This window comes from Cynara cardunculus (genome assembly GCF_001531365.2).
Source record: "Cynara cardunculus var. scolymus isolate 2C chromosome LG 17, CcrdV1, whole genome shotgun sequence".
NCBI lineage: Eukaryota > Viridiplantae > Streptophyta > Magnoliopsida > Asterales > Asteraceae > Cynara > Cynara cardunculus.
Window position 1 is genome coordinate 34,462,793 of NC_037544.1, and position 11,432 is coordinate 34,474,224.

General features: G+C 36.1%; 2 protein-coding genes across 2 annotated transcripts in view; one reads left to right on the plus strand and one right to left on the minus strand.

Annotated features, from left to right (window-relative positions):
- The window catches only part of LOC112500902 (tetratricopeptide repeat protein 1), an 11,696-nt gene extending 6,972 nt beyond the window's left edge, over positions 1–4,724 (minus strand). The window contains exons 1-2 of the mRNA XM_025104512.1: positions 4,395–4,724; positions 814–993 (exon numbers count right to left, since the gene is read on the minus strand). Coding sequence (XP_024960280.1) covers positions 814–993; positions 4,395–4,724 — 510 coding nt within the window. The remainder of the gene's footprint in view (positions 1–813; positions 994–4,394) is intronic.
- Positions 4,725–8,863: 4,139 nt separating this feature from the next.
- The window catches only part of LOC112500241, a 26,599-nt gene continuing 24,030 nt past the window's right edge, over positions 8,864–11,432 (plus strand). The window contains exon 1 of the mRNA XM_025103635.1: positions 8,864–8,989. The gene's annotated coding sequence lies outside the window, so the exon portion shown is untranslated. The remainder of the gene's footprint in view (positions 8,990–11,432) is intronic.

An 11,432-nucleotide genomic window follows, 5' to 3' on the forward strand; every position in this document is an offset into this window, starting at 1 on the left:
CGATTTCGATTTAGCAATTCAAAAATCGGCTGTTTAATCTAGCTGTTTAATCGGCTGTTTAATCGATTTCGATTTAGCAATTCAAAAATCGGCTGGATATTTGATGAAGATCATATGGAAACAATACATTCTGCAGTAAGATTGATTTTGGTGAAAAAACACTAAACAACTYATTGAGGGTAAATTGGTCATTTTAACCAGTTCTGTCCTTCCTGTCCTGTCTTACCAAACGCTGAACAGCTGTTCTGTCCTGTCCTGTTCCGTCCTGTCCTATCTGCGCACCAAACGCACCCTAAAAGCTCAAATCTCCTCTAGATGCATTACAAATTTAGCCACCAAATATTAAAAAAAAACATTTGGCTTCAGTCCTGAAGCTATTAAAGCCTCTTCATTTAAAATTATAGAGTAGCTAGACAAACCTGAGTACAGGTACATCATATTTATTTAATTATTAATATACAAATTCTAATTTAGAGAGATTGTAACTGTAGCACAACAAAACGAAAGAAATCTAGGAGTGTGGATATAGAAATTCAATCCATGTTGACCAGAGCAAGTGGATGGCAGAATAAATATCATCTTCATTGCTCTCATAGCAAACAAGAAATCTCAACTACACCCTAGCAGTTCATGTCCCAATTATTCATTTGTGACCTCCTAATTGTACCCAAGACATCAGAAAGCATCATTCAAGCACCCCAGTTGACAGCTCCCCCAAATTTATGCACCAACATGAAAGAAAACAGAAAAGATTTGAAGATATGGAGATTCAGCACACGTGCAAAATAAGAGGATGAAAAATTAGAAACTTACCAGCTTACAGAAACATGTAGCTCGATTATTATGACATATTGACCTAATTTCAGAAGAAGAGGACATCTCAGGTGCAAGTTGGATAGCATAATCATACTTCAATAATGCCTCTTGATACAGACCATCTCCAAATAACTTATTTCCTTCAACTTTTGCCTCATTCATTTGAGCTAAAATTTTCTGCACATAAACGATAACAACATGAAGTTATTCTACTTTTATGGTGATCCCCAAAAAAATGCATCATTTAAGCCTAACCAACAGGTGAACAATAATCAACAAGCAGAAACACTGTAAACTCGAGAGAAAGATTCTTTAGAAGATCTTCTAAAGAGTTCAGCAAGAAGCATATGATGACCTGATATTTATAGTAACAGCAAAAGCATTTCAAGATTACAACATATTGTATGCATTAGGATCAGAAGAAAGCTGGAGCTTGAGTTTGATGTTAATAATAAACCTAGTGCGACTATTAATTACATGTTTAAGGTAGTGTTCCATCAAGACATGGGTGCAAGGGAAGGTTGCTTTAATAGAGCTTTTCCTTTTCAAATTAGAGAAAATATGGTAAACCAAAATCAATATTGTAAATAATTTTTACGGTGATAGGTACTTTTAGTTTAAAGTTATTAATAAAATAAAATTTGGTACCTAACATGGGTGTTTCCTGTTAGTCTTTCCCATTAACGAAATTCATTGTTGAGAATATCAACAACTTCGACCCTCCTCAATGGGTTCTTATTGCTGTAAGTGCCTGGAATACCGATGCTTAAAGGACAGAACAACTAAATGTTGTTATCAACGTTTTAAACTCCTTTAGATATTTACCTTTTATGCTTCTGATATACCGACTTAAACAACATGTCTTTAAGCTAAATGTGTTCCCGTTGTAACCGTCATGAGTTCTTCTAACGAGAACCCCGTCTATCAAGAAAACAATTATTATTTCTCTTGGCAAAGTAACTCTCCATAACGGTCCTCTTTTGTCCAATTGCTTTACTTCAGAATTTTTGTCATATGTTCTTTGAACCTATATACTTGTATACCATCAAATAATAGGATTAAGAACGTTATTCACTTAAGTCCCTTAGCTCATCGAATGCCCGAGTTTTGATATTCACAGAAGCCATTTATTTTTTTCTTTGAATTATAATTTATCTTAGATGGATCTTGACAAGTATGTGTTCATGTTTTTGAACCAAGACAAAATTATACAAGAACGTATATTAGGATAATTGGACCTTGTGGAGGTGGGCATGCATAGTTTTTGATTAAGTGGCATGGACAATAAGAGTGTGGTTGCACTTCATGCATCATACACATCTTCATGTGCTAGAACCATTGCTACCAGGGATTCTTTTTCCTTTTTCAAACACCTCAATATTCATCACTCTTCTTAAGCACTTCATAGCTCGATAGAATAACATTTATTGATCTCAACCTATTGTCTTACCACTTGGTACTTGCACTCTCGAAGCATGGCTTCCATTTTATTGAAGCCAATTGAGCGAGTGACTAATATCATTGCTAAGACGATGATCGACCCCAAAACCATACCAGCACTAACAACATCCCATCGTCCAACTTTTTTGCATGTGGTTGCATAAGATAACATAAATGCATGCAGCTAAGACCTTTGTAAATAAATACTTGGTCGCTACAAGACTAAACATAATGTTTTCATATCACTATAATCATGTAGCCTCTCACATTATTTTTAAGGTAATAAAGTACTAACAACTCAACATTATCCTTGTTATCTTGCCCAACCAAGCAACCTAACATATGGATATTAAAAGGTCCTACAAGCAGTCATCATAAAAGGCTTTGATCAGTACACTTTAACCTCAAGTCCTTATCTAGTTATCTTGATTGTCTTTAACAAAAAGCCATCTTTCTTGCTCTTCAAAAGCCAGGACTGAACTTTCAATTCACTAGATAAGTAGCAAATAAATCATCTAAGAGCTAGAAATAATTTGTTTAAGAAAGATCATCTGAAACACCTCTTCCCATCCACCTTGAATGTCTTTCCAGGCAGTGACTCAAGCTCTTTCTTGGTCCCTACTGGTACTGTATCGAGTAAGGCATTAGCCTTATCTTCTTTTTTACTTCAATCACCCTTCGATGCACCAAGAAGCTTAGAAAATTGCATGCCCACACCACAAAATCACAATTTTCTAATGCTTCTAAAAGATTGACCCAAAGAAGCAAAAGCATCAACACATGCTTATAACTACCACATCATCAAGATAGACCTTCATGAAGCACTGATTATATCATGAAAAATCGAATGTGCTTTGCAACTTGAACAATTTACATATTCATATCTATTGAAGGCTCCAATAAATCTTAACAATATATACTTAATGGTACCTTTAGTTCGTCCATGAGGCTAAGTATCTCATAGACATGGTGTTAAATCAACTAGCATATAGGAAGGGAGCAGGCAGCAGTCAACAGTTAGCATAGCAGATCCACCTTTTGGCGAAACTGTGTTCAAACCTGTGAGGTGCATACGACCATGAGAGAATCTTTCTAATCATATGTCATGGTTCTCATGCATCCAAATACTTCCTCTATGTTTCTTCTTTCACCATAAAAAGAAACTTTATGACAAATCAACGTTATAACCTTGGTAACTCGCATTCTTAGTTACTCACTCAATCTTTACGTACTCCTGACATTTCATTAATCTCCTAGCCAACTAGTTAGTGTTTTGACATAGTATCTCAATTATTTTAGCCTTATATTGGTTTTCAACAACTTGTAGATATAAGTTGCCTAAGATTCTTCTCCATCCCATGGAGTCAACTTTGGGCCAAATTCTTTCCTAGATGACACATTTTTTTTCTTCAATAACTTTATTAGCCATATGCAAGGCAACCACAACCAAGTCGTGCTCACCACCTCAACATTTTGTGCATAACTACTCCCAAGATATGTGGGGGAGTATGCTTTCACAAGATTAAAACCAGACACTGCAAGACAATCATTGCACTATGAGTATAAAGATCCAAAAGCACTGAAACATAGAACCAGAAAGCATAATCAGTCCGGAAAAATACAATTTAAGGCCAACTGCAAATCGCAAAGGTAATCTTGGAAATGCTTCAAAACATAGGTACCGTCACAGCATTCTATGCTACAATATTGAAACGATATCAAATATATAAGAAATCTACCTCTAAGGGCATCTCCAATCAACCGCCAATTTTAGGGATTTGGCGTTTGTTACTTCTCCAATCGATCGGAAAATGTTATTTGAACGGCAAATTTGCCGTGGGTTTCTTGAACGGCAAAACCAGTGGACCCATTAATTTGTATTAAAAATTATTTTTTATTTAATAATTTAGGGGTTGATTGGGTTATTTTACCGTCGGTCCATAAATTTGGTATTTTTTGGAGTATGATTGGAGTTGAATTTTTTTTAGTGTTTATAGGCCCACCATATTTGGTGTTTTTTTTGTGTGAAGGTTGGAGTTGCCCTAATATAACCAAGTAATTAAACATTCAGCTCGAAAAGAAAGCATAAACCCCAAAAATTATACAAAACGGGACTTCAAAAGCAATAAAAAGCAAACCTGCTTGAGTTCATCCTCATTAAGTGCATCTTCATAAGTCTGATCCTTCGACACCACAGATATCTCTTCCAATTTGTGTTTCTGATAATTTCCAACGGCGTTCCGTGTATCATTCTTGTCAGAAACAGTCTCATCATCGCCAACTTTCGTCTCGCTTGCCGTTTCGTATCCGTCGGATGCGTATCCGGCGGCTGTTGCTTTATCACCATTTCTCGAATCTACTCCATCGACATTTGCTCTATTGTTATTGCTCGAATCTACTCTGGCGGTGGTTGAATTTGACGATTCTGGTTCAATATCGGTGGAAGGCACCGGCTCAATCACCACCATCTTGGACCTGTTTTCCGTACGGACCTCAAAAATCGACGAAGTCCGTTGGCGTGTTCTACCTTTACGATCACCTTCTGGAAAATACTACACGTGCCAATCACGTGGACATATTTTTTATTCACAAATGAATAAATGATGGAAGGTTTGAACCCCTACCTCTGTACAGATCCAAATAATAGAATTGGGACCAAACCAAATCGGACAATAATCGACCGTCCCACTCGGTTTTCTACTCCGTTTGGTCCAATCTGGTTCAAAAACCGGAAGCTCATGACGAATGAGAATGAGATCACGAAAGAAATTAGTATCGTCCAATCAAAATTTTGACTTTAAGTCGAGATTGTGAGCGGCTTAAGTGCATAACCATTTTATTGCAATATGATATGAACATCTATCAATACATGAAGTAGATATCTAATGCCAAAAGCACCGGTAAACAACCAAATGTCACAATCCAGTGAACGACCCAAGAAGACTCATCAAGACGGGTTAAAATTGAAGCTCAATTCCCATAGAGCGTCATAAGAATTTTAACATCCCTAAAGTTTGAAAATAACAAATCACAATGTAGCGAAACAAAAAATAAGTCGTGTATCGCTGGTATCGAGTTTCACTTCAAGATCATCCGCAAGTCGAGTTACACCATCCGAGTAAGTGTTTGATAAACGGCCTCTAACTCTACAAGGGTTTCCACCATAATACCCCACGCAATATAGGTGTCTACTCGTCCGCAAGTCGAGTTACACCATCAAAGTCAATGGTCCTGAAGCCAACTCTACATGAGTTCATATCGATAATACCTTATATGACTTATTGTCAACTATACTAGGCCAAAAGTCACGATGTCATACTCCTTATGAGTTCCCTATTGTAATACATTATAGGTCTAAACCTCAAAGTCAAGGATTTGTGTCGAACTCCACATGAAATGCATACTGTAATACCTAGGGTCCTAATGTCTGACTCTACACGAGTTCCCACCATAATAGCCACAGTCCCAAGTCCGACTAATTCACGTTCACTTCCGTAACACCCACGGTTATGGAGTCTGACTCATTTGAGTTCACCTTTATAATATCGACACAATCTTTAATGCCTACTGAAGCAATAGCCACAAAGAGATAACGTTAAACTACTCATTTACCAAACAAGACCGACTTTGGTGCCAATATATATACATGACTCACATTTTGAATGATCAAGACACTCAACCCATGTAATACCAATTAAATATGCACTAAACATGAACCACGTTCAAATATTCATACTGAATATATTTGTTGTTGGACAAACTCCTTGAATGAAAATCAAACCCAAATCAACAAACTATAACTAATTCAATAAAACAACAGAGACATTTTTCAAATGATTTATGCAATTTCATGCCTCAGAGTGTAATAAAGTCTAACGAAACCTTGTGTCTTGCAGTAAATCCTCAAATGACCAAACTCATATGGTTTGTGCTTTAAAATATTCAGTGGGCTCTTTTAAAAGCATTTCTCAAATGTTTACAAAAATCAAATGCACCCAATGTGACAAATCAAACAAACAACTAACAGGTATTTGTGAAAAAAATCATAAGAAATGTATTGAATACTTAAATAAGGACATTTTGACATGTATAGTGATTTTTTAAAGCAGCTAGAACCCACCTTGCTAATTTTAAGTTAAATTTATATTCAAACCCAAAACGTGTGCTTCCTTTAGTGAATAATTGAAGCCCTAAACCCAAACCCCAAGCCATACCTTTAAATGCCTTAAAAAATCGCTAAAACTGCCAATGAACCTCTCAAAATCATCTGCCACTCGAGAGAAAAGAATAGTATGAAGAAAACGAGGCAAAACCCCATAAAGAAGTGGTTAAAAATCCGTAGGTGCACGATGCGAGTGGACACCAAAAATGCTCAAAATAATGTTTCAGGAGACATGACATGCGACCCAAGTCTCCTGCCTAGTCCCCTGCACCCCAACTTGCCTAATCAATGCCTAATGCGATTTGAGAAGCGACCCAAGTCTTAACCATGGTCGCCTATGGCTTCAAATACAAAAGAAACACAACGCCCAACAAAACGAAAGAAACACACGAAAAACAATCAACCAACCGAGACCAACTAATCACGAAAAACAAGCGGCCGTGTTACAACACCACAACGCCAAGGATCCAAAGAAAGCTATAGAACGATGGGACAACTAACGAAAAGAGGCAAGTTAGATATCGATCAATAAGTCTTTCCCACGAGAACTATCAAACAAGAGTTTATTTCGAGAGCTCCAGATCGAGTAAATGGTGATCCAAACAATGGTTTTCCATAACTTACTCGTAGGGGACGAAGCATGAAAGAACTAGTCCAAATTAAAAATGTCTAAAACTGAAGTAATATCCCGAGGGGTGAGGTCCCACCACTTCAAAATTATGCCCTACAACACCGATATCAATAAGCAAAACGCAAAACAATGGTCCATCGATTCGATGACGTTATCACATTGAAGGCAACAGACTGGGTCCAGTTACATCCACATATGATCAAGACGAGCCCGAATCAGAATTCTCTCAAGCTTTAGTTGCCAGATAAAGATACAAATATTTGGAAGGAACGAGCTTGCTCAAAGCGATAGGCACAATACATGTCGAATAACACAGAAGGGGTATTGTCAACCAAATCCTTTATGTACCTCACGCCAAAGTTCCGAGCATCACCGAGCCACCAAATATAGCAGTCTCTCTGATCAGAAAAGGGCCTAACACTCCGAATGAGTTCCGCCAATTCCCACCACTCCCCTAGAACTCAACACAAGGGATATAACGCCAACCCTCGTACCACCCCCAAACCCCATTGCTCCAAAAAATACGATTTCTAACCGTGGCCTCTTTTCTACTTTCAAGCCTAAACAACCTTGGAAATTTTATCGCAAAGACGAAAATCACCTAACCATCTATCTTTCCAAAAGGACGTTGAAAGACCATTACCCACTTTTTCCCCGAAAGAGGAACTAAACAGAATACCAATATTATCTAAAACTTTTCCATCATTACTAAGGAGCCGTTTACCAAACGCTTACCCGAGTAAGCACTTACCAAGTAACATTACCTTACTGGATGAATATAGTAAGGAGATCAAAAGTTTTACCCAGTAAGTGAAGGTGACGACTCTTCCCATGGTAAACGCTTACCGGGTAAATTGTTGTATATTATGTCGTTTTGCTAGACTAAAATCTTACCCGATAAGTACATAATAATGTTAAATTTTACCGGTAAGCACTTACCGGGTAAATGTTTGATAAACGGCCCTTAACTTCTATGGTCGACCTATAAATAGAAGATACGCATGACATCTAATTATAAACACTTCATATATCCTCTTTTAAGTGCTTATTGAGTTATCTGCATTGACTGTATTTAACTGCTTTTTCGTCTACTATGCATCTTATTACCATGTTTAACTATACTGATCATAAATAATTATAATCAAGATTCGTAATGCCCTGAGCTTTTATAGTTTCACTTATGATCACAAATCTGTATATCATATATGTATACATATATGTTTTCTATTATTACTGAACGAGTACATGATATTGGGGGATTTAAATTAGGTATATACTATAAACTAAAACATAAAAAGGTAGAAAAATAGACCGTAAAAAAGATCAGTTATCGTCTTATAGAAACTGCACACCGTGCCACGTGGTTAATATGACGTCAGATACCAACCTTAAATCATGACTATTGTCATGACGTGCATTTTAAAACACTGATTAAACATAAAAACTAGAATATATTATGCAGATTAAAATATTGTTGTTTTAGCTTATTTTTAATCAATTCCAAACATTAAAAATATATAAAAAGAAAGATTACATCTTTTTTTAAAAGATTAACCTGGATATCCAACCTGCTATGCAAGACGACTAATCCCAAGACGACCACCTGCTTTATGGATAACCCGAAGCCCCGAAGTCACCTTATTTGATCCTTCATGACACAGACATTTTTATTTTTTTTTGGATTTATTTGGAATCACAAGTTATAAGCAAAAAGAAAGAAAGTTTACATTGAAAACAACCAAACCAAGGGGGAAAAATAAATATAGAAAATTGAAGGGGTAGGCTGGCTGCTTGATGGAATAGAAAAGTGGGGGAGGGAAGGGGAGGGGAGAGAGAAGTGCAAAATTTCAAAGGGTGGGAAGAACTCCACATACGGTTTGGGGTTTAGGTTTTGGTTTGGACCCCATTAAACTCGCTACAGCCCTCTATCTCTTCATTAGGTAAGGTTTCTCAGTTACATCGCTTCAAATACCTGTGTTTTTGTCTTTTAATAGGTGGATATTTGATTCAAGATCATGTTCTTAGTTGTAAAAACAGTTTCTTATGATTTGTTAATGCATGTCTTAGATTTGTGCAATTTGGTTTACTCAAGATTTGTGGAGTCCTCGGAATTTGTATTCTGAAAAGGGTATAGAGACGTGCAGTTCTCTTGAGTTATTATGATTCAACTGATATGATGTGGATGATGTTTTTGATGGATTTGAATCTATGATAGCATGGTTAATTAAGAATCCCTAATTATCGTTTTATTGGAGAATTGTTATTGAATGAATTAGGTTTTTATGGAGGAATCGCATAAATCCAGGATAAAGAAGAAAAATTTACATTTGAAAGGAATTACAGGAGCAAAGAGAAATAGAGAACTTGGTGACTTATTTAAACAAATTGGCTGTTTATAGTTCATATTTGATTCAAGATGTGTGTATTCATAAGATCCATGTTACAAGAAACTATAGGTTAGTCTTTATAGTCACATCCATATGTTTATGAATGACTGTGCCCTAGTAAGGAACACCAGTTAACATTAAGACAAATTCTTGATATGAAAAATCAGTATCAGTAGTTTGTTCTTGTTTTGCTTTTTTTGAAAATAGAATTGTGGAATCTCCTAGATCTGCTTAAAAGAAACCCAAATACCTAGAAAAGGAATCAAGGCAGAAGAAAGGGAACCCCCCTCTTACAAACACGGCAGTGGAGCGTTTGGTGGTTCGGGTGGACTCGTGTTTTCTTCTTGCTGATTTTGTGATGTGATAGGTTCATTAAAATGAATGTTATGTATAAGACAGAAAATTACTTACAGGTCTTTATCTTAACATGATGTTGTTTGTTTGTGTTTAATTCAAGATTATGCTTATTGTAAACCATTAGAAAACCAATTACCGCTCAAATCACTGTCAGATTATTCATCCATGTATCGGTTTTGCTGTTTCTTTTTGTGTGATCTACAGCTTTTTTAAGTATTGTACACTAAGATTCATGTGATACAAGAAGAGTGTAGATCTGCATGTGCATTTATGATTCAATTAATATTCATAGATGTGTTTAAGCAGTTTAAGTTTGTGGTATTGTGACTATACCCTAGTAAGATGCCCCAGATCCATTTTACAGAGAATTCTCAATATGGAACTGTACCAGAAATTTGATTGATCTTTTTAGTGTAAAGTTACAGTATCTAGTAGATCTGGATCAAGAAAAAGAGTGACTACCTAGAAGAGGAATTTAGAAATAGAATGAGAGAACTTATGGAAAGAAGCGTGGAGCATTTGGTGAACTAGCTGGAAATTTCTAGTTTCCATTGAGCTTGATCTTGTGATGAGATGCAAAATTTGCTAGCATGAATTGTTATTACGAACCGGGTAATCGATTTATGAAGGTCTATGAGTTTTTGTCATCTTAGAGGTTCTATTTAACAGTCTAAAACTTCAAAGCGAGGTGATAATATCGTGAACCTCCAGAATTGAGTATCTAAAAGGCAATTTCAATCGAAAAACCTAGATGAAAATTTATTATTGATACGATTTGCTAAATTGTGGTATCAAGTTTGTATTTTCTGAAAACTAATACGTTCTTGTGGTGGTATATATAGATGAGTGCACATTTGAGTCAGATGTGAACTCAATAATTAGGAAAATGTTTTGGTCAAGATGTCAAACATCATGTGTGGTTGACCATGTGATGGAACACCTAGAGCAGCAGAGAAACACAAAGAGTTCAAGAGGTTTTTTTTGTCTTGCTTTAAGTATTCGTTACACTATATCTTGTAGTTTTGGATTTTTAAGATGAATGAAAGGGGTTATTATTTTAAAATTTGTTTATAGCATTAGGTGGAGTGTCACAACCATGGCTAATAAATATATCATCTAAAATCTTGGACATGTTGGTGTAACCGAAGGGGTCTTGAATTTTATTAGAAAAGTGTTTTAAAGCCTCTTCTTGTCTTCTTAGGTTGATGGTGCACTAGGATAGATTAACTATCGTCATAGGGTGATTGTGTCCTATCATTTGTTGCATTATTTATAGTCTTCCATGAACTTGAGCGTTGGCACTTAGTATTCAATGCGATGGTCTCATATTTTCAGACTGCTTTATTTTACTATGTTATATAGATGTGGTAGTTTAGAAGTACGAGATGCTTTAGGGTTCTAATCAAATGGATGCATACTTACAAGTTTTAATGTGAATGGCTTGCAAAATTATCTTAGATTAAGAAATTATTATTTTGTAGGTTAAACACTATTGCTTCTGCCAATTTACGTTGATCTTTTCCAACCTTACTATACCAGTTCTTGTGCTCTTTTTTATTTGGACGTAAGTGTCATTTTCTTAACATGTATCTATGTCTCTATTTTGGGAATCATGTAGACTCATGGTACTGGTAGCCAC